This window comes from Fistularia commersonii, chromosome 1 (genome assembly GCF_037954325.1).
Source record: "Fistularia commersonii isolate RoL2024-O1a breed Wild chromosome 1, RoL_Fcom_v1.0, whole genome shotgun sequence".
Taxonomy (NCBI): domain Eukaryota; kingdom Metazoa; phylum Chordata; class Actinopteri; order Syngnathiformes; family Fistulariidae; genus Fistularia; species Fistularia commersonii.
The window spans coordinates 27330051-27353888 of NC_141284.1; the positions used below are offsets into that span (position 1 = coordinate 27330051).

Below are 23838 nucleotides of genomic sequence, written 5' to 3' on the forward strand. Positions count from 1 at the left end.
AAAATCTAAAAAATCTACTTAAATTCTAATCTGTTTTTTGAGTTTACTACAGATGGGAAAACACTCAGCTCTTAAGTTTTACATTATTTTTATTCATATTCTAATAGCAACAAGAGCTCATCCTTAAAAATACAGACTGGAAGTCATGGCAGGATAATGCAGGTGTTGTTTTTGAATTTAAAAATACTTTGAAACATGAATACAGTTCTTTAAATCTCAGTAATTTTTACAAGTTCAGGGGGAAAAACAAACGCCTTGGATCTCTAAAATCTATCTAAAAAAACAACAACTAAGTAATACCTAACTCCCAAAAATTAGCAAAAGAATCATCAGAAAAAAAGGAAATTTAAAGAGAAATTAAAAGAAAAAAGCGAAAACAGATGAAGTCACCTACATTAGCAGGAGATCAGGCGACGAGTCATCTTCCCTCCACGGGTCGCAGGATGAGTCCCGGTTCCAAAAATGTCTTCAAACCCGAGTGAGAATTGACTTGTGTTGATTTGTGTTTCTGCAAATAAACACGTCCAGTTAACTCGTAACTCTTCATCCCTCCTCACGCCTTTGGAAAATTTACCATAAAAACTGGGGTTTCATCACAACACAAAGCATTCAGCTGCACTTCTCCAGGACTCCCTTGAAAAAGAGGTTTTTAATCTCGATGGGATTTTCCTGCTTAAATAAAGGAGAAATAAAAAATAAAGTGCTGCAGAGGGATTTAATCAGGCGACTCTTTTCCAGGAACGGGGAAAATGTGGATTGAGAAAAACAAAAGGGCATTGAAGGCAATAAAAAGGTTAAAAAAAATTCCAGAAAAAACAAAAACGTGTCAAAAAAAATGACATCAAAATAATCTATTATTAATTACTTTATTTAAATTTTTCACATTGGGAAATATTTCCAGCAGGGGGGGGAGGAATGGGAATATAAAAATCTATCCCGACAGCAAGACAAAATATCTTGGAAATTTTTCAACCTTCAGGAAAGAGTTCAATCTTCTCCTGCAATGTGAACGTCTCTTTATGTCGCTTCTTCAAATAAACATGAAAAAAAATGTTTGTTGTCCAATGTCCGCAGGATTTGCACAACAAAGAAATTGAAAGAAAAACAAAACTGGAAAAGGTCGCCGTCCTGGTCGAGTGGAACGGCCGGACTTTGAAACACACGATTATTTAACCCTCATATTATGTTAAGGGTCAATTTGACCCATTGGGTTAATGGGTGAAATGGGTCAAACTGACACTTAACATAATATGATGTTTAAATCATTCTGAAACTACCATCATTTTCATTTTTTGGGTACGACCAAGTCACCCGAGAATGCTTCTCTGTAGAAAAAAAAAAAAAGGAACTAGATAGTAAGATGATTTATGTTCACAGGTAAAAACTTTAGCAGAACCCATTGGGTCAATGGGTGAAATGGGTCAAACTGACACTTAACATAATATGATGGTTAAATCATTCTGAAACTACCATCATTTTCATTTTTTGGGTACGACCAAGTCGGGTACGACCAATGCTTCTCCGTAGAAAAAAAAAAAAAAAGGAACTAGATAGTAAGATGATTTATGTTCACAGGTAAAAACTTTAGCAGAACCCATTGGGTCAATGGGTGAAATGGGTCAAACTGACACTTAACATAATATGATGTTTAAATCATTCTGAAACTACCATCATTTTCATTTTTTGGGTACGACCAAGTCACCCGAGAATGCTTCTCTGTAGAAAAAAAAAAAAGGAACTAGATAGTAAGATGATTTATGTTCACAGGTAAAAACTTTAGCAGAACCCATTGGGTCAATGGGTCAAACTGACACTTAACATAATATGATGGTTAAATCATTCTGAAACTACCATCGTTTTCATTTTTTTGGTACGACCAAGTCACCCGAGAATGCTTCTCCGTAGAAAAAAAAAAAAAGGAACTAGATAGTAAGATGATTTATGTTCACAGGTAAAAACTTTTCAGACACAAACACTATAACGTGCCGCTATTTCGGCTAGCGCTTGTCGTCGGGTTGCCCGTCCCGCCAGTAGTTGTCGTACGCGTCCCGGAACATGTTCTTGCAGGCGATCCTGGCTTTGAGTTTGGAGCAGATGAGGAAGGAGCCTCCCATCTTGCGGTGGAGGGAGTACGTCTCCTCCGGCGGCGGTGTGAGCCGCTGCCTCAGCATGACGGGGATCAGGCGGTGGATCCGCTCCGTGGTGCTCTGGCTGCCGAAGTCGAAGGGCTCCTCGGCGGAGAAGGCCTCCCCGAGGATCATCACCGCGTCCACGTGGGCGTTTTCCATGGCCTGGAGGAGGAAGAGGAGCAGCGGGTGAGTGCTTGACTCAAGGTGATGAACTAATAATGCATTTTTGATGGATTACGCCGTAATTTCCGGAATATAAGCCGCTACTTTTTGCATGCTGCGGCTAAAACGACGATTTTTTTTTTTTTTTGGGCTGATGAGCTTCGTGCTGTCAAAATATTTTGCCTCGTCACATCGGACCGGTTAAATGATGAAGATGTAGATGATTTTAACGGTTTTTAACAGAAAATTTTAACAGAAAATGGATGGACTTTTCCTTGTTTTATTTATTATTCATCTTTTTCATCAGCCGTGTTGCAGGAACTGTTCCGAAAAAAAGCATTTCCAGTACGTATTAGTGGATGTTACCGGTATGCGTTTAATTATAAGTTTTAAAAAATGTTTCTGTGTAAATATCTCATGTTACAATAACTCATGGACACTTGCGGCTTATAAACAAGCGCGGCCTATATATGTACACATATATTTATTTAGTTCTTTTTTTCAGCGGCTTATATTCTAGTGCGCCAAATCGTTCGAAAACAACGGCACTTATTATGCTCTGTTGTGCTATATGACTACTGTTATAAAGATAAAATACATTAAATAAATACAAAAAATAAAAAATAAGAATAAATAAATACAATTACATTTATAAAAGCGCTTAGCTTCGTGATGATGACTATATGTAATTCTCATTTTCCCGTTATCTCAAATCACATCAATGGAAGATATTTAAAAAATGAAAAGATGCATCATTTTGACTGTATCATCGCTAAATAATTTTCTTTGCTTCTGTAAGACTTTCCACTGTAATTTTGAGGCACTTTAAAAATACAGAATGTACATTTATCAAGTCCCCGTGACCGGGAGACGCGTTGATCAATATTTGACGTCACTTTTTAACCCTCTTGACCACCATCACGGACCATAAATGTTACTGCTTCTTACCTTTGACTCGTATCCTGTCAGGAACTTCATGTCCCTGGATCTCTGCAGGATGCCGTCTCTGTTCTGATTGGCTGCGGCCATTATAATCTGACGGGGGAGGAAAGGATTATTATAGTCCTGCTTTGGTAATCTTTCATTTTCAAAGAGAAAAAAGAGAAAACACGCACATCCGCTGCCCGGTTAGGGATGGGTACTGGATCAAAAATATGGACTAAACAAAGGTTTGAAACCATCCGCAGAGTGCTCCAAAAATAACGATAATTTATTTTACATCGAGTTAAGATTTATTTCAGCATGTTTCGAGCGACAATCCGCTCTTCTTGAAATGCGCACCAAACATCTTTAACATATTTGTTAAGCTACAGATCCAGTATTTGCTTTGAGAAGTGCAGAGAAGGTCAAAGGGAGCTGCATTGGTGCTGAGAGAGAAACTCTGGTATTGTATGAGGAAGTCTGGAGTGGCGGAGAAGTAGACTGGTGCAAGACATGTATGCTCGGTGCAAGACAGTGATGAGGTGTGCTGTAGGTGAATAAAGGTGGAGACGGGACTCCATCAGGGATCAGCTCTGAGCCCCTTGTTTGCAGTGGGGATGAGCAGGCTGACGGATGAGCTTAGACAGGAATCTCCAAGGACCATGAGGTTTGCAGATGACATTGTGATCTGTAGTGAGAGTTGGACAGAGTTGGAGAAGGGTTGAGGAAAGTCTCAAGAGGTGGAGGTATGTTCTGGAAAGGAGAGGAATGAAGGTTAGTCACAGCAAAACAGAATTAACAGGAACCTGGGTGGAGTGTGGAAAAGAGGTAAAGAGGTAAAAGTTCAAGTGTGATAGAAGACTATCAGCCAGAGTGAAAGGAAAGGTGGAGGAGACAGTGGTGAGATGCTCTACAAAGAGTGACAGTGACCAAAAGACAGGAGGCAGAGCTGGAGGTCACAGATATGAAGATGTTGAGGTTCCAGGATGGATAGGATCAGGAATGAGTCCATCAAGGGGACGGCACAAGTTAGATGTTTTGGAGAGAAGGTCAGAGAGGGTTGAGTCATGGACAGAGGAGGGAGAGTCAATATATTGGTTGACGGATGCTGGAATTGGACGTCTAAAGGAAGACCAAAGAGAGGATTGATGGACGTCGTGAGAGAGGATATGAAGGTAGTTGGTGTGAGAGAGGAGGATACAGAGAATAGGAGAAGGTTGATTCGCTGAAAAAGGGAAAACCCCAAAGGACAAAAATGAAGAAGAATCGAAAGAACAGCGGATTGTTGCTTGAAACGTCATGCTAATATAAACGATAAATAAGTCATTTTCATTCATTCATTCTCAATACTGCTAATCCTGCCCTCAAACTCCGTCGCCCACAATTATTCACTTTTCACTTGCAAAAACAAGTTCCCGCTTTCAATTCCATGTGTGTGTTGTGATGGATCATTCTAGCGGTCAGTGGAGTCACGGCACGTCGCGCCACAACATACTTGCTTTTAATTTGAAAACCGCAATTCATGCCGCTATTCCAAAAAAAAAAAAAAAAAAAAAAAGACTATTTCTTTTAAATTGCTCTGCTGTTATTTGTTTTTTTTTAAAAAAAAATCAGAAACGCCACTATTCAGATGCTTAAAATCACAGGTTTACATTGAAATTCTACATTAAATGTGAATGATTGATTGTGTCCAAACGTGGCCCAGTAAACAACCTCTCCAGGCCGAACCCGCCTCTCGAAAACCGGTGAAGATGACGAACGAATAAATGAATGCATGTTCACTATTTGCCACAAAACCATTTTTAAATCCAGCTCGATTCCGGCTCCTGTGACCGACAGGCGGGAAATGCGAATTTAACTTACTGTTATTGTTATTTACTGACACACACGGGAAAATAGTAGAATTAAAAAAAAAAAAAAAAAAAAGCAGTCGGCGTGATATTATTGAGGTTTAACATTGGCGTTGACAACAGAATCCTGGGGTCGGCGCGGCCTCACCTCGATGTAGGCGTCGGTGAAGCTCTTATCGAAACCTCGCGTCGCTCCGAAATCTAAAAGGGCGACCTGGAGAAAGGAGGGGAGATTTTCAGCAATGTGGGGGCGGGAAGGAATCCACGGTTCTTAAAACGCGGACCTTGTGAGCTTGTGGGTCGAAGAAAAAGTTGGACCAGTTTGGATCCGTCTGCATGTAGCGGAATTCGAAAAGCTCCCGCAAACACAGGATCAGGATTTGCTCGCAGATCTTGGAGGAAAGAAAAGAGAAAGCACACACAATCATTTCTGGGGAGTTTGCTTGGAAATTACATTCAGTGGAAATACTACTACTCACAACTGCCTCTAAAGTTGAATTTTTTTGTTTTTTATTTCTTAATCTGGTATTTCTGTACTGTATGTTGGTTGTTTGCTGAGCCTGTGTGGGGAAAAATATATGGAATAAAAACAAGTCATAATTTGCAGGAAATTACCTTTTTAGAAAAATAATTGAAAGAATGTCAAATCTTAAGACCTTAAAACAGACCTTAAAACACTTTATAGCCTTGACTTTGACACTTTATTGTTTTATTTGTATTTCTTATTCTCCCCCCTTTTTTTTACTGTTTATACAATTTCCTACTATTATCTATTATTGTTATGTTTTACTTGAAGCTCTGGCACAACTACTTCTAAAGTTGAATTTTTCTTTTTTTATTTCTTAATCTGGTATTTCTGTACTGTATTATATTGGTTGTTTGTTGGCTGAGCCTGTGTGGGAAAAACATATGGAATAAAAACGGATCAAAAGTAGCAGGAAATTACCTTGAATTTAGAAAAATAATTGAAAGAATGTCAAATATCAAAACCTTAAAACAGACCTTAAAACACTTTATAGCCTTGACTTTGACACTTTTTATAGTTTCATTTGTATTACTTATTCTCCCCCCCTTCTTTTTTTTTTTTTTAACTGTTTAAACAATTTCCTACTATTATTTATTATTGTTATGTTTTACTTGAAACTCTGGCACAACAATTTCCTTCAGGATAAATAAAGTTGTTCTTATTCTTATTCTTATTCTTATTCTTATTCTTATTCTTAAATCAGCAGAAAATTAACTAAAATAGTCAAAAACGTAAGGTACAAAAAAAAAAAAATTAGAAATAATCAAGAAATAGCCTTAAAAATCATCCCGATTTGACTTTATCACGAGCGTCTTCCGTTTTTCCTGGATGAAAATAATCTCCTCACTTCCCAATCCTGCACTTTTGTTCTGGGAGGGAAAGACGTGAGATCTTTTCTTGCATTTTAAACACCAAACAAAGAAACGGCTGCCCGAACAGCAAATGCCTCCTGGTGCTGAACCTTCGGGGGCTTCACACTTTTTCACCCTCTCCGCCCCGACATGCACCTGGTTCCTGAGGTCCTGGGGGAGGTCGGTGGCCCGGTCCAGGGGGAAGCCCGGCACCAGGGTGGTGGTGAGGACGTGCTGGCTGCTCAGCTCCTGGATCACATCGGGCACGTAGAAGAAGGGGTGGCCCTCCAGCAGCCGCCTGGGATAAAAAAGGTTGTTACCGCGAGGGATTGCAGCCGGACGACGGAGAAAACTATAATAAAATCGAGACAACATCACAAATTGTCCTTCCGAAGCTCCTGTCTATTCTATGTGACTAAAACTTTGTTCTACCATGCAGCCTCACTGTGGACGGCAAGGTAAGAATCTACATGGTGCAGTTAAACATGTTCAAATCAGAGGTCCAAAATAGACTAGAATAAAATGTCATGAATAGACTCATAAAATACGTGATCTGAATAGTTAAAAAAAAAAAAAAAAAAAAAAAAAGTTTCCTGATGTCATTTTAATTTTGTTGGGAATTTTTGCTGATTTTATAGACATTTTATAAATTGTATATTAAATGTTTTCCTGGAGTTAATATTGAAATTTAGCTTTTAGATAATTACATGCACACTAATATGTAGGATTTCTTGTTAGAATTGAAATTGTAGAGTTTTGCAAAAATCTCTGGTAAGCGTCTGAGGAAGAGCCTATGTTTTGCTTGAAATGTCATGCATGTGTTTTTTTTTTTTGGTTTTTTTTGTGTTATATGTAAAATAAATCATCTTTTCTTTCTGGAGCTCCTTTTGTGTGGATTTTTTTTAAACTCTACTTAGTTGAGTTGGCGTATGTGCGTGTGTTTTTCTTTTCTAGCTCTGAAATTTTAAACCCCTTTTTTTAATCAAAATCCATTGAAAAATACTGACTGATTTGCTGAAATAAAATAAATCAAAATAAGATAAAATGAAATAACTGAACATTCAGTACAGCGAGTCCCGGATAAGAGCAAAATTGTAAAAAAAAAAAAAAAAAACCCGACGGCAAAACATCATAGAAAGTTACAAAAAAAATTAAGAATTAAAAAGAATATGTATATTTTTTTTAAACAATCTGAAAGTCCAATTCCTGAACAATCTCACTGAATTTTCAAAAAAATTAAGAATTAAAAAGAATATGTATATATTTTTTTAAACAATATGAAAGTCCAATTCCTGAACAGTCTCGCTGAATTTTCAAAAAAATTAAGAATTAAAAAGAATATGTATATATTTTTTTAAACAATATGAAAGTCCAATTCCTGAACAGTCTCGCTGAATTTTCAAAAAAATTAAGAATTAAAAAGAATATGTATATATTTTTTTAAACAATATGAAAGTCCAATACCTGAACAGTCTCACTGAATTTTTTTGTTTCTTTTTTTTAAACAATATGAAAGTCCAATTCCTGAACAGTCTCGCTGAATTTTCAAAAAAATTAAGAATTAAAAAGAATATGTATATATTTTTTTAAACAATATGAAAGTCCAATTCCTGAACAGTCTCGCTGAATTTTCAAAAAAATTAAGAATTAAAAAGAATATGTATATATTTTTTTAAACAATATGAAAGTCCAATACCTGAACAATCTCACTGAATTTCAAAAAAAATTAAGAATTAAAAAGAATATGTATATATTTTTTTAAACAATATGAAAGTCCAATTCCTGAACAGTCTCGCTGAATTTTCAAAAAAATTAAGAATTAAAAAGAATATGTATATATTTTTTTAAACAATATGAAAGTCCAATTCCTGAACAGTCTCGCTGAATTTTCAAAAAAATTAAGAATTAAAAAGAATATGTATATATTTTTTTAAACAATATGAAAGTCCAATACCTGAACAATCTCACTGAATTTCAAAAAAAATTAAGAATTAAAAAGAATATGTATATATTTTTTTAAACAATATGAAAGTCCAATTCCTGAACAGTCTCGCTGAATTTTCAAAAAAATTAAGAATTAAAAAGAATATGTATATATTTTTTTAAACAATATGAAAGTCCAATACCTGAACAGTCTCACTGAATTTTTTTGTTTCTTTTTTTTAAACAATATGAAAGTCCAATTCCTGAACAGTCTCGCTGAATTTTCAAAAAATTAAGAATTAAAAAGAATATGTATATATTTTTTTAAACAATATGAAAGTCCAATTCCTGAACAGTCTCGCTGAATTTTCAAAAAAATTAAGAATTAAAAAGAATATGTATATATTTTTTTAAACAATATGAAAGTCCAATACCTGAACAGTCTCACTGAATTTTTTTGTTTCTTTTTTTTAAACAATATGAAAGTCCAATTCCTGAACAGTCTCGCTGAATTTTCAAAAAAATTAAGAATTAAAAAGAATATGTATATATTTTTTTAAACAATATGAAAGTCCAATACCTGAACAATCTCACTGAATGTCAAAAAAAATTAAGAATTAAAAAGAATATGTATATATTTTTTTAAACAATATGAAAGTCCAATTCCTGAACAGTCTCGCTGAATTTTCAAAAAAATTAAGAATTAAAAAGAATATGTATATATTTTTTTAAACAATATGAAAGTCCAATTCCTGAACAGTCTCGCTGAATTTTCAAAAAAATTAAGAATTAAAAAGAATATGTATATATTTTTTTAAACAATATGAAAGTCCAATACCTGAACAATCTCACTGAATTTCAAAAAAAATTAAGAATTAAAAAGAATATGTATATATTTTTTTAAACAATATGAATGTCCAATTCCTGAACAGTCTCACTGAATTTTCAAAAAAATTAAGAATTAAAAAGAATATGTATATATTTTTTTAAACAATATGAAAGTCCAATACCTGAACAGTCTCACTGAATTTTTTTTTTCTTTTTTTAAACTTGAAAAATAAAATAAAGCAAAAGGAAAATGAAGCCAAAATCGAAACGACTCACTGGAACTTCTTGGCACATTCGGCCTCTCGAAAGTAATCGCACTCCAGCGCCAGTTCTCGGCTCATGACCTCGATAAGGTGCTCGGGAAACAGGCCTGCGGGGCGAAGAGGAGGAGGAGGAGGGAACGTGAAAATCATGACATTGCGCCGGTTGGCGTGTTTGACCGCGGCGAGGGACAATGGCGGCCGTTATCGCCGGGGAGATAAAGACCTTCGGGTAGCGCGTTGCTCAAACTCAGGGCTGTCATGATATTGTTCACGTCGCTGTCGATGCTCTGGGCGACTCCGGGATACTGAGGGGAGAGATTGCATTTTCTTTTTTTTTTTTTTAAATAAATTCCGCACGTTCCGGCCGTTTGAGCCGACGGGCGTCTTACCTGGATCTTCATGGCCACCTCCCTGCCGTCCCTCAACCTCCCCAGGTGCACCTGGCCGATGGACGCGGCGGCGAACGGCTTCTCCTCGAAATACTCCAGCTTGTCCCTCCAGTTCGGGCCGAGGTCGCCGCTGACGACCTTCTGCGTTGGAGATGAGGAGGAAAAGGAAGCTTTTAGAGGGAAAAACTGTTAATGGTTACATGTGTTCCACTGTAGGCCTTCGTACTTTACCAGCATCTGTTTGGTGGGCATGAAGTCGGCGCTCTGGCGGACTCGCTCGAAGATTTTAGCCAGCTGGGGGTCGATGAAGGCGTCGTCTGTGAGAGAGGGAGAAGTCAGACGTGGTGACAGAAGATGAGCTGCGAAGGCTCGTGAAAGCAGAGCGCTTGAAAAAGAATTGAGAATTTTAATTGCAGATTTTAATCAGGAAAAACCATGAATTTCCCTGTGTTTTTAGCTTTTTTAATTGGTTGAAAATTTTCAGAAAATGCCAAGTGACATATTTTTATTTTCTAATCATTTTTTTTTTATTTCTTTTGTTCTACTTTATTGTGGATTATTGTTCTATTTATTGTCAATCTGTTGGTAATGCCTTTCCCAATTTTAAAATAATTTCTTATTGATTTCTTATTTTTTGGACAAGAAGTTTCTTGCTAATTTTCAGGCTATCCCTTGCCAATTGTTGTGGAACAATGAAGAAAAAAATATATAAAAAAATGAAAACAAGTGAAACGTTAATATAAATACATTTAAAAAAAATCAGGGACGTTCAGGTAATTTCCTGTTTGTTTTTTTTTATATATATTTAAATTCCAAATATTTTTAAACTGGCTTTGAAAAAAAAAATTTTAATCATCCATACACCTGAGGCCCCTGTGGCTCCGGACCCTCCCTCATCGACAGCATCTCCGCTTTCCTCAAAACAATTAGACCAAAGATGAGGATGTAATACTTTGTTAAAACAACTCTTATCTTGTTTCATTTCAAGTTCAGCTGGGATTTATTTCTTCAGGGACCAAAGTGTGAGCGGGGGCCGGCCGGCCGGGGGCCAAACTTCGGCTCCCACAATAGCCCCTCTGGAATTGCACTTATTGTGTCAAGCCGGCCGGACGATTATTTCGGGTGATGACATTTCCCGACGGGTGAAGAATCCGCTTTCAGTCTGTCAGAGCATCGGAATCAGAAACATGATGAAGTCTCACTGGAAGGCGAGGAAGTAGTTTGCAAGTGTGTGTGTGTGGGTGTGTGTGTGTGTGCATGAGTGTTTAGCCTCCAATGAAAGCCCTCACTTGATTTAAACTGGGATTCTATTTGTAACCGGCGTCCAGGCGTCGTTTCTGTTATTACTGTGTCATTGTAACTCTTTGCATGTGTGTGTGTGTGTGTGTGTTGATACACTCACCTTGAATGCTGAGCATCTGTCCAAGTTTCAGCGCGGCGCCTCGCACTTTGCAGAGCGTGCGCACGATTCTCTTGGCGTTGGCTTCGGACAGGAAGGTGCTCGACTCCATGACGGATTTCTTCTCATCTGGGCGCGGAAAAAAACAAACCTCACGTTTACCGGCAAGGTCAAACAGGTCGCCTTCCTGTCGGAACCGTGCGGACGATCGGGAGTTGAACTTGCGACCCTTCTGGGCCTGTGTGAACCATCTGACAAGGGAAATCCCTACGTAAGAACCGCTACGTAGTGATGTGCGGTGAGGCGTTTGTGGCCTGTGAGGCACTGACTGATGTGCCTCATGATCGCTCGGCACAAGAAACTAGTAACTAACACACATAACAGTTGTTGACAAAAAAAAAAAAAAAAACACTGTGCATTGGAAATGTAGGTCACATTGCAAAAGTGTTTAGATATTTTAAAAGAGACAGCAATACGGTCTTAGTGCAGAGCATGCCAGCAGTCAGCCGTCACTGCACTATCCACGTTGAGGCTCAACAGTCCGCAGCCTCACCCCACGTCTCTTCTCGGTATTTGAACAGAAAATGAGAAAATCCCGCCATTTTGAATAAAAACCTCTTCTAAAACTGGTGAAGTTAATGAAAACTACCCATATGGTGCAAATCACTGATAAATTTAACCATTTTATTCTTTCCAAGATTGGCAAGTGAGGCACGGCCTCTCCTGCCTCCCCTGACTGCACGTCACTGCCGGACTATCACGTGACTCCACGTTGATATTCATTATATCAATATTAGTATTATATTTAATGACTTTCAATGCTAAAAATCCTGACTATTGACTATGACGTCTAAGTGTGTGATTGCGCGCAAGGTGTTTATATTCTGCAGTGCCACATTACTATACATCCCAACATTCACGTTTGGACTCTAGCCACTCCGTGGAGATCGCCCTTTTTGACTAGGTCAGCTTTTTAAACGCTAAAAATCTCAAAAAAATGGAACATTTAATCGTCTCCTCTTGGGGGTCGTGTCCTCGAGGTGCAGCGCCTCATTGTTTGTAGCAGTTAGCTCAAAATCCCCCCGTCTGTTTGTGAGAAAACAGCTTCACAGCGGGTTTATTTGACCCAAAGTGCCTGTGTTGCATTCAACGTGAGGGAGAAAAAGGTGGAGCTTTCTGCTTGTGTGTGTTTTGCTCTTGACTTTGTGGAAAATAACTTTTGCCATTGCTTCACACACAAACAATTGATTTGATAGGAAGAGGCAAAGTGTGACTTGGCCCGGATGAAATCCCGCGTGTGTGTGTGTTTTTCCAGATCCAGCGTTTCACCCCCGCAGGCTTCGCGTCTCCTCGGGCGAATTCGGACGAATCGGACCGAATTCAAACCGATCTTCGCGTTTCACCTTGTCGCTGAGGTTTCAGGGTCTTCTTAGCCAACTGGGCGAGCGCTCCCATCCCGAGTCCAACCGCCAGACCTGGAAAAGAAAAGGACGGGGACAGAACCGTGAGGCTGCCGCCCTCTGATGAGCGGTTTACGATTCTCGTGCACGGCTCCGGCATGTCACCCAAAGGTTTTCACGGTCACCGATACCCCGCAATTCGTGGCTCGTGGGCAAGTGTGTCAGCACCCTCCCTCCCCTGCCCCCTCTGACCTCTGCAGATCCAGCCGGTACTGAAACCACCGAGGAGCTCCACTGAACGCCACAGGAGGTCTTTCCTCCCTGAGGCCATCAGACTTTTTAATTCCTCTCCATTCAGCCGCCGGCAACCATAAAAACCTATCTTAACCTAAAAAAAAAACAAAAACTGTGCAATATTTCATTTCACTGTGCAATATTCAGAAACTGTGCAATATTTCATCTCATCTCATAACAGCTACACTACAATTTTCCCTTCTATCATACTATTGTGCACTCTTTACCTCACTTGTTACTAAGACACTTATAGTTTTATCACTGTTTACTAAGACACTTTATAGTTTCACTGAGACACTTTATAGTTTATAGTTTATCACTGAGACACTTTATAGTTTATAGTTTATTTTTATTTCTAATTCTGCCCTTTCTTTTATTATTTATTACTGTTATATTTTCTGTAACTCTGGCACAGCAATTTCCTTCGGGATTAATAAAGTTGTTCTTATTCTTATTCTTATTCTTGTTCTTATTCTTATTCTTATTCTTATTCTTATTCTTATTCTTATTCTTATTCTTATTCTTAGCTCCGACTGGACCTGCAGCACGGCCGTCATCGGACCCGTCGGCCCACGCCTTCACTTAAAAACTAAATGTATCAAGAAATGGTCTAAAAATGCATATGGGGAGAAAAAAAATTAAAAATAAAGATATAGCAGAAAAATCAGCAATTTTCTGAAAATTAAGTAAAATTCACATTTGCAACGGCCTTTTTGGTTTATGGAAAAAATAAACATTTAAAGAAAAGGGAGGATATTGTGACCGCAAATGATGCGAGGCTTATTTGGGTTTGAAAAACTTTCAAAATGCATGGAAAAATAAATAAATAAATAATAAAAATATAAAATGGGAGGAAACAGTTTTAAAGAAACTGTGATTTAATTTAAATGTTGAAAAATAAATCACAGAAGCTCTAAAAGACTATAGTAATTAGTTGCATGTTAATGGTTTTATATTATTCAGACAACTTTTGCGTTCAGAGATTATTGATTTAAATACTTTTGAGTTTTTTTACAGGCCTTATGAATTCTACTAATAGCACATGGACGCATTCGATCTACGGAATGATCCGAAGCTAATAAACACGGCAAACACGGCCTGGCAATGAAAACCCTGACTCAGTGTGTTATTTAACTGACCCTGATTTCTTTTCAATGCTGAGGAATAGAACGGAGCAATTTCTGAATTTAATATACGATCAGATTTGTAGATTAAGGTTGAGGAGATCACGAGCATAAATAGGTTATTTAACCTTTAAAGATGGTTTTCTTTATACACAGTATATACATATATAAATATATGTATATACAGTGTATCTATATACGTATATAAAAAGCATATATATCACTGGTGTGCAGTCAGGGGAGGCAGGAGACGCCGTGCCTCACTTGCCGATCTTGGAAAGATGCACTATAAAGGTATTCTTTAGTTAACTTCACCAGTTTCAGATGGTTTTTGACTCAAAATGGGTGGATTTTCACATTTACTGTTCAAATACTGAGAAGAGACGTGCGGTGAGGCCACGGACTGTTGAGCCTCAATGTAGATTGCGCAATGATGGCTGACTGCTGGCATGCTCTGCACTAAGACCGAAGTGTTGCCTCTCTTTATGTTCCTAGTAAAATGTCTAAACACTTTTGCTATATGAACTACATTTCCAATTTACAGTGTTTTTTTTTTAAACTAGTTTCTTGTGCTAAGCGATCATAAAACAGCAGCGAAGTGCCACTAGGTGAGGCACGCAGTTCTCCTGCCTCATGGTAGGCATTCCTCACCAGCCATGATCCTACATTTGATATAATCATATATTTATAATATGCTTCCCTCAGTTTTCAATTATTTCCCCACATGCTGAATGTTTTTAATCAAATATGAAATATTTGGTATTGTGTGTAAAGGACAGTCGGAAGAAGAAACGCGCAGTGAATCAACTTCTTCAGTCGGATCTCGGACAGGAAGTGGAACTCACCTCCGAAGCTGACCAGCCGTCCGATCCGAGTGACGGGAACCTTCCTCTCCCGGGAGCGCTCGCTCAGCTGAGATTCAAAAGTGAGAAATCCAACTGTTGGTTCATTTTCGCACCATTTGTATTTCTTTTCATATTCATTCCAATCAAAAAAGAATTCCAAGATAATTTCTTGCGTTTTTTTTTTTTAATAATATACCTATCTAGCCTATGCTGATATTTCCCTCAGTTTTCACCATTTTTTTTTCAATTTCATTGTTTATTTTTGTTCCCTGTTTTTTCCTCATTGCTGGAAAAACTTTTTTTTTTTTTAATCTAATTTTCCCTGTTCATCCCTTCCTGATCACCTGGCACATTTTCTTAACTTTTCAGCTCAATTCTAAGAAAGTCAAGACCTCCCAGTGTCTGCGGTCACAGTAATATAGAACTAAAACATTATTTAATCTGCAATTTAAAACGATTTACCACTTGCGTGTGTTGCTTTAAGCCAGTCGCCTTGGTATTTCCGGCTTTATCGATGTCGTCGGTGGTGAGCCGTCCCAGCGTGGGGTTGTCCTGGTTCAACAGCCTGGGGTGTCCGCAGAACAGCCGGCGGCCCCAGCGGTCCCCCTGGGACCTGAGCCGGGTCGACTTGCCGCTGCGGCTCCCCTGAACAGCGCCGACCGGGCCGGATCCGAGCGTCGAGTACATGTGGACCTGGGCCACCGCAGACCCGTGGATGCAGGTGTCTGGCTGTGTGTTGAACAGACAGGACAAGGCCTGATTGCCAGGACACACACACACGCACATAGCAGACACTTATATTTACTGGTTATTTACAAAAAAATACGCACGGGAACAAATAAACCAACATGTCCGACGTCTGGGATCCTTGACCTTTTTAAACCTTTACGAAAAGGCTTCAATTCCTCAATATGACCTGAACCTGTGAGGTCACCTTTGACCTCTTTTATTTCAACATTTAATTTACACATCTTATAAACTTCAAAATGTAATTCTAACATTTGCTGAGGGAAATAATGAGTGTATTAAGGGATGAGAAAACTGGACACTTCATATCTGACATCGTGGTGAAGGTCAGTTATCCCTGTGGCTTCTCAGATTTCCAGCTCATTCAAATTGGAATTAAAATCACGAAATCACACACACACACACACACACACACGCAGCCAACCAACTGCACACAACACAGACGTGTGCGTGCACACACACACACCTCAGTGGGCACTTTTATTTACTGTTTATTAACAAAATAATCCGCGGGACCCAGACCTTTTTAAAACTTATCAGTTTCAATTCCTCAACAACCTGTGAAATCACCTTTGACCTTTTTTTTTTATTTCAACCCTTAATTTACACATCTTATAAACTAATATGTATAAATCTTACATTTGCTGAGGGAAATAATGAGTATATTAACTAATGATAAAACTCAGTACACTTCACATTTGACATCATGGTGGAGGTCAGACAAAATCACACACAACCCCTGCCAACCCACCACAAACACACACACACACACACACACACACACACACACACACTCACTCACACACTTCAGCTGGCACATTTATTTACTGGTTATTTACAAAATAATACGCAAGGCAACAAATCAAATCACTGACATGCCCGACACCTGGGGTCCAAGACCTTTTTAAAACTTAAAGTATCAATTGACCGTTGACCTCTTTTATTTCAGCTTTAAATATACACATTTAATATACCTGTATGTATAAATCTAACATTTGCTAAGGAAAATTAGTATATTAACTGATGAGAAAACTCTGGACACTTCATATTTGAGATGGTGAAGGTCAGACAAAATCATACACAACCCCTGCCAACACACACACACACACACACTTCGGCTGGCATATTTATTTACTGCTTATTTACAAAATGATAAACAAGCCAACAAATTAAATCATCTACATGCCCGATGTCTGGGATCCCAGACCTTTTTAAAAAGTAAAGTTTCAATTCCTTAACATGAGCCAAACCTGTAAAGTCACCTTTTTTTTTTACTGTTTATATAATTTTCTTCTATTATTTATTATTCCTAAGTTTTTCTCATAACTCTGTCACAACAATTTCTTTCTTCAGGATAAATAAAGTTGGTCTTATTCTTATTCTTTTACTTCAACCTTAACCTTACACATCTTACAAAGTCTTATATATAATTCTAAAGTTTGCTGAGGGAAAAATGTGTATATCAACTGATGAGAAATTCATATTTAACATAATACGAAAATTCAGAATTCAGATGGCTAATCTGAGCTCCTAAATTAAAATGACAAAATCTCACTCTCACACACACACACACACACACACACACACACACACACACACACACACACACACACACACACACACACACACACTGGGTGAGTGCGGCTCACCCGAGCAGACCCGGCGCCGTGCCGGAGCTTTACGTGGTTCCCGGTGCCGGTGAAGCCCCCCGGCGGCGGGGCTCTGCCGGCCGCCTGCTTGATCCAGGCCAGACCCGTCCGGACCACCGCGTCCCCGGTCATGTTGCGTCCCTGCGCGGACACACACACGGGCGAACACACGGGAAAGAGTCGAAATATGAGGAGGGGCGGGTAACCCGCAAACTTCACCGCATCGTGGGTGAATCCACGTCCGCTCTCGGAGTGACACGCCTTCCCGTAACCACGTCGACTCGCCGTCCGGGGACCGGGAACCGCCAGCTAGCTCCGCCCTCCCTGCCCTCCTCCACTATCCCCGCCCACTCAACCGAGAGGCGGAAGACACTAGCCAATGAGAGCAGTTCACTTGAAGAACCCGGGTATCAACAAACCATCTTATTGGCTGTTGCGGCTGTCACTTTTGATGAAGCACGCGCTGAAACCCACTCGGGTATCAACAAACCATCTCATTGGCTGTTACGGCTGTCACTTTTGATGAAGCAACGCGCTGAAACCCACTCGGGTATCAACAAACCATCTCATTGGCTGTTACGGCTGTCACTTTTGATGAAGCAACGCGCTGAAACCCCACTCGGGTATCAACAAACCATCTCATTGGCTGTTACGGCTGTCAGTCTTGGTGACGCAATGAACTGGGCGGTCCGTTAAGGTGACACGTGCTGAGTTTAGGAGCCAACAGATGAAAACCGGGAAATCCTAAAAATCAGAAACAGATGTTAAGAAACAAAAAATGTCCCGGTTGGAACATTGTGTGAATTTGATGTTATCAACAATTTATTTTTCTAAAATAACGTGAATGAACCAAGCGATAGCTCATTCATTTTTAAGATAAGAGTCGCTCGCTTCAAACCACTGATATACGTAAATAAAACCAGACACATATAATAATTTATTGTATTTACAACCGTAAGATCACACATTAAATGTTAAATTACACCTGTTATCATTAACTGACGAGTCGTCACTCATCTGTTTTGATGTATTTGTATATCTGTTATGTGTGGTATATTTTTAAAGCAACAAAAAAAACAACAACAAAACACACTCTTAAAGTACAAGTCTGACTAGTCGGCAAAGAAAGTTAATGACAAAACCTTAAACGTAAACAGCTAAAAAGTGTCCTCTACAGTGCCTGGCCCTTATTCCTCTCTCAACTGCATTCTAAGGAAGGTTGTGAGATTACAAAACAAGAGGAAATATTGCTGCATGTGTTTATTTCACTCCTGCACTTCACTACAATTAGCTGAGAAGCTAAATTGTGCAATATTCAGAAAGTGTGCAATATTTCATCTCATAACAGCTACACTGTGCAATATTTCATCTCATCTCATCTCGTAACAGCTACACTACAATTTTCCCTTCTATCATACTATTGTTCACTCCTTACCTCACTTGTTACTAAGACACTTATAGTTTTATCACTGCTTACTAAGACACTTTATAGTTTCACTGAGACACTTTATAGTTTATAGTTTCTTTTTATTTCTAATTCTGCCTTTCTTTTATTATTTATTACTGTTATATTTTCTGTAACTCTGGCACAGCAATTTCCTTCGGGATTAATAAAGTTGTTCTTATTCTTATTCTTATTCTTATTCTTCTTAGATCCTGCCTTTTACCTCACAGAAAAAAGTCAATCAATAGAATTGATAAATCTTTCATACCAATGTTAAACGTATTGTAATATTTTGCTAATATTTGAAAAAAAAAATCGATTAATGTGAATGTTCGGTAAATCTACAAGTTGCATCAATAGGAGGCTATTAAGACATTATATGAAGGCTCCCTGAGTCATCTGGTGGTTGTATCCAGAACTACATGTAGGGAATTGAGTAATACATCACACATGAAAATGTATTTATTTTAAATACAGATCTAAGAGTTTCATGAAAATGAAAATACTAAAGATACCTGCATCTTATCCAAAAGGATTCCATTAAAATATTGCAAGAAATTACATGAAAATAGCTAATAATATTACCTGGAAGAAGATACCTAAAACATGAAAATTGAAAACAACAAAACTTTCAAACTTTTTACCTAAAACGAGCAGTTTCTGGATACGAGCAACAATAAAATATAAAAATTAGAGGAAGCCTTGTTCAGATGTGAGTTGTTCCTTTTATTTAAGGAAATGCAAAGTAAACACCACATTAAAAGCTCATCTGAAAATAGACTAACTGAAATCGAAACAGAAACTTTTCCAGGATGCCTCAGGGTCTGATGAAGGACTTGAGCTTGGGGAAAAGTCGAAGGGCGTTCTGTGTGGTCACCTCCATCACCGTCTCCACGGACACCCCTTTGATTTTACTGATGTACTCTGCACAAACGCTGATATTTCTCGGCTCATTTCTCACCTGTATTTTGGAGCAAACAACAGTAAGGCAGATGGAACTGAGAACACAGATGAGCAACGGTCTGGGAGAATTTACTCCAGCAGGAAAGACTGGATTCTCCTTCGAGGTAATATGACATAAACATTAGCCGAAGCCTAGATCATCTCTTTTAAGGGGGATATCTGGGAATGATAGGGTGGGTTATCCAGTTAATGGATAATTGATACATTCTCATGCAAAAAGAAGAATTTTACCTGCTTTTCTGGGCCAAGAGCAGGGGAATCAGTTTCCAGACAGATGTTCTCTAAGGGCAACTGTTTAACGAGTTTCTGCTTCTTGGTGGAAGGAAAAAAACAAACACATGGGCACACACACACATGGGCACACACACACACACACACACACACACACACACACACACACACACACACACACACACACACACACACACACACACACACACACACACACACACACACACACAAAGCGGAATCAATCATTAACAGTGGATCGGATAACGTCAGCCAATGAGAAGAGAAAAAAACATATCTGAAGCCACAGATGGTCTGTCGTGCAAAATTCTCACATATGAAGTGTAATCTCATATTATGCAACCCATCAGTGAAAGCCACAATTATTTTTTTTTTTGCTTTATTTTTATCTGTAAAAACACACTGTGGATACGTTGTCACATTTATATCGTGATCAAACAGTGCATTGCAAAAAAATGTTTATGCATTTCAGGCTGTAAAAACTGATAGAAAGAAGTTGGAGTTACAAAATTTAACGGTATCTTGATCCTCTGAATTCGACTCTTTGTTTTCAGGATCTATGTAATAAAATTACTTGATTCAAAGATGAAATATCACTCACTATGAACCATTAAAGTTATATACGAAGAGATTCACTGCAGAGACCTTCTCAAGACCAGGCCCAGATTGTTTTGTTCATAAAATCTCAATTTAAAAACCACAGATCAGACCAATAATAATCCATGGTTGCACACGCACACCATTTCCTTTGTTTCGATGAACGCGAATGATTAAATGGTCAAGTCTACCTGCTCACTGCGAATGATAGAGGGCGGGATGGAGAAGAAATACCCGGCTTTCACTCCCTCCATGGCAACGGCAGGTTTCCCATCAAATGCGTGAAGAAGGACCTTTTCAACACCTGGCTCAATGTGGAGAGGACACAAATGAAGAAATAAAAAATGGATGCAAACATAAATTTGGCGTATTTATATTGTGTCCACATTGTGTGCTCTTTATAGTATTTTTATTTGCACTAAGCTATTCATAAATACCAGTAAGAGGTGTAGCTCTCACTTCTAACTTCTGCCGACACCTTTACAGTGTGACCCATTTCATGTACTTATTGCTTGTGTTGGTTTGCTAGTAAGTTAGGTAGTTAGCAGTGTGAGCCACTGACTGAATGTACCTTGCTCCTTCAGAAGGTGGATAGTGGGTCTCCCCGCTGAGCGTGAATGAACATTACTAACAAAAAAAGCACAAAAAATACCACAAATAAATGTATAATTAATGTTTGTCATCTTAGATTCAAATATTTCCTGTGCTATTCTTTTGTACATAGCAAGGTGATTCAGTTTGACTCACAGTGGGAGATCAAGCTCCTTGGCTAAGTGAGACTGATGGATGAGAACCTGCCTTTGGTTCTCTTTGTCTGACTCGTCACTGACATAGCGGGGTGTGAAATCCAAACCAACCTACAATGGACAGAAGTGTCAAATCAAGGCAAATTCATTCAAATAAAACCAAATCTTTGCATGAGTGCACTTTTCTAAATGACATCTTTGCAATCAGTAAAAAAGTCACGTGGTCCGGGAAGTAGGGTGCAGAGGGAAAAACCCATGTTTGTATAGATATCTGCCATAAAATGACCTTCAGGTAATAATACGTTTGTTTCAATTAGGAAAGAAAAGAACATCAGGGCACTGTAGCCACAGCAAGTACATTTATTTATCATGTAAAACATGACTTACAAGCTCATCTGCATCTGGGTTTTAAATCCCAGCAGGGTGTAATTGCAGTATAATATTCCTGCTTTGAACAGGCTTTGTGGAGAAGGTTATTTTGCCAGTCAGTAAGAAGTGTGAGGTGGCATGTGAAGGCAAAGCCACTGGAGTCCCTGTTTCATACATTGCAGCGACAATAACCCTCTTATCGGGTATTTATTGAATAAATCGTGCGCTATCACTGTGTGTCATACTTTGGTTACTTTTCCCTGCAAAACAAAAACTCTTTTAATCAAAAAGTGGTGTTGGCAGAGGGGGGGCTGTCACTGCTGTTCTGTAGCCGAGAGGGATCTCTGTTCTTGCAGATTATTTCCACCCTTGACATACAAGACCACCTCCTTCACGCCAGCCATTTCCCTTTGGTTACTAAGTGCAGAACAATAAAAGCATGCTTTTTTACCTTTGGCAACAGCATTACAGAACAAAAACATAAAAAGTTGATTCACTTTATCTCCACTGAGAGGGTATAGCCACAGTATTAAGCTCTGTATTTATGTCAGTTCGAGAGTTCAATCGTAATGTTTTTAAAAAATGAACCGCTGAAACTCTGCACACCGATCAGTGAAACCTTGAGAATATTTCAAGACAACTTTTGTTCTATGTGAAAGAAAAGTAGAATTATGAAAAAGAGTATCTCAGTAAACTATACAAAATTACTTAGAGTGGTCATGGTCTTATTTGTCTTTCATTTATATATTTTTTAATTTCTGACTAACTCAACTGTTTAATAGGACAACACCTCAGAATCAAGGCATTCAAATTTCACATCGTTCTCATTATAGCATTGAGACGACATGTGAATTTGGTTTAGTCAAAAAGAGCACTGCTGCAGCTACTGCTAAAGATATAATGATAAAATAATAATAATAATAATAACGTCATCATAAATCAAATCTCACTGACAGTGCATGAAACCAACTGATTGATATTACAAGTCATAATATTTCAGCCAGAAAACTATTCATAACTGCATATATGAGCAATGCATATATGCACCAGTACAAAACATATCTGAGACAGGCTGATATTAGACAATAAATTCAATCACATACTGAGACCTCACCTCACCAATGGCCACAAGCTGGTCTTTATACTTCTCAATAAGGGGAAGAGCAGCATCTAGATCCTTCAACACAGACAGGAGCAAATGGAGCATGTTTTGAATTATTTTCTATAAATTATTATCAGTTATTTTCTTGACACAATTTCCCAAGCATTAAAGTTCATCTCATCATCTTGGTTATGTGTGCAGTACGTGAGTGTGTTTATGGTGATTATTGCAGAACAACCTAGCATGATTTGTACTTTATATTACCCTCCAACTGTGTCTGATAATCGAATAAATGAATGAATCGGCGTTATTATTCAACTCCATGGAAATCAAAACGTCTGACTGTCCAACAAATCCAGAGTTTGCATACCTGCAGATTAGCACTTCTTTGTTTCTCTGGGGAAACCTCTTGAACAGGATGGACTCCTAGGCAGGGGAAAATGAAGCCTGGAAACCTGCGGAATATTACGTACAGTGAAGGGAAAGACATTTAAACGTTTTTTTTTTTTTTAAGCGACGTCTCTTAAAAGAGAATTACCTATGAGATAGCTCAATGATCTTCTCAAATTCCCCTGCATGTTCGGCTACAGCTAACAATGCTAACAGACCAGCCTGGGAAGGAAAAAGCAAAGATATTAGCTCATAAAATATGGAAAAAAAAATGAAGAAGCTTCGTAGCTAAAATGGTTCACCTTTTTTGAATCTTCGATAACTCTTTCTATATCCTGAGAATGATAAAACACAAACAAACGTTCAGCGTTTAACTAACCAAATAACTGTGCTAAAACTGCGACATACTTTGTCAAAATCCCCTGCAGAGATGTGACAGTGACAGTCGACGTAGCCGTGCATGTGGACAAGCTAGCAGAACCAAAACAGAGCCGGGAAACAATGCAAAGTGCGCATGCGTACACTGGTGGGCGCGCTTGATTTAATAACCAAGCGTCGCCCAGAAGGGCGGTGCTATTTATCCCGATAGGTTATGAATCTCATCGGCGGATCAAGGTGAATGAATGAAACAATCCCGTGTTTGTGGTCAACCCGTAACATCCACTTCCCTTTGTGATT

At 38.5% G+C, this 23838-nt stretch overlaps 2 protein-coding genes across 7 annotated transcripts; both read right to left on the minus strand.

The window, feature by feature from the left end:
• Positions 1–850: 850 nt before the first annotated feature.
• Positions 851–17547, minus strand: coq8ab (coenzyme Q8A, genome duplicate b). 5 transcript variants are annotated; one of them, XM_086157678.1, is made up of 14 exons: positions 17301–17547; positions 15367–15633; positions 14905–14971; positions 12645–12716; positions 11245–11370; positions 10074–10159; positions 9843–9983; positions 9677–9758; positions 9467–9560; positions 6596–6737; positions 5347–5454; positions 5211–5276; positions 3240–3326; positions 851–2291 (listed from the first exon to the last, which is right to left on the minus strand). In XM_086157678.1, the coding sequence occupies exons 1-14, from the start codon at positions 17430–17432 to the stop codon at positions 1998–2000; spliced, it is 1764 nt and encodes a 587-aa protein (XP_086013804.1). In that variant the 5' UTR covers positions 17433–17547; the 3' UTR covers positions 851–1997. The 5 variants fall into 5 exon arrangements, 4 of the variants coding, with proteins under 4 accessions (XP_086013804.1, XP_086013803.1, XP_086013802.1 ...); XM_086157677.1 differs by having other exon boundaries at positions 15367–15660; XM_086157676.1 differs by having other exon boundaries at positions 9677–9983.
• Positions 17548–19396: 1849 nt separating this feature from the next.
• Positions 19397–23803, minus strand: LOC147238036 (putative deoxyribonuclease TATDN3). Of its 2 annotated transcripts, none has more exons than XM_086157837.1 (10): positions 23569–23803; positions 23463–23495; positions 23309–23382; positions 23141–23225; positions 22783–22845; positions 21301–21410; positions 21125–21180; positions 20745–20857; positions 19939–20019; positions 19397–19705 (listed from the first exon to the last, which is right to left on the minus strand). In XM_086157837.1, the coding sequence occupies exons 1-10, from the start codon at positions 23620–23622 to the stop codon at positions 19562–19564; spliced, it is 813 nt and encodes a 270-aa protein (XP_086013963.1). In that variant the 5' UTR covers positions 23623–23803; the 3' UTR covers positions 19397–19561. The 2 variants fall into 2 exon arrangements, with proteins under 2 accessions (XP_086013963.1, XP_086013974.1); XM_086157848.1 differs by having other exon boundaries at positions 19398–19705; positions 19939–20016; positions 23569–23802.
• Positions 23804–23838: the final 35 nt, after the last annotated feature.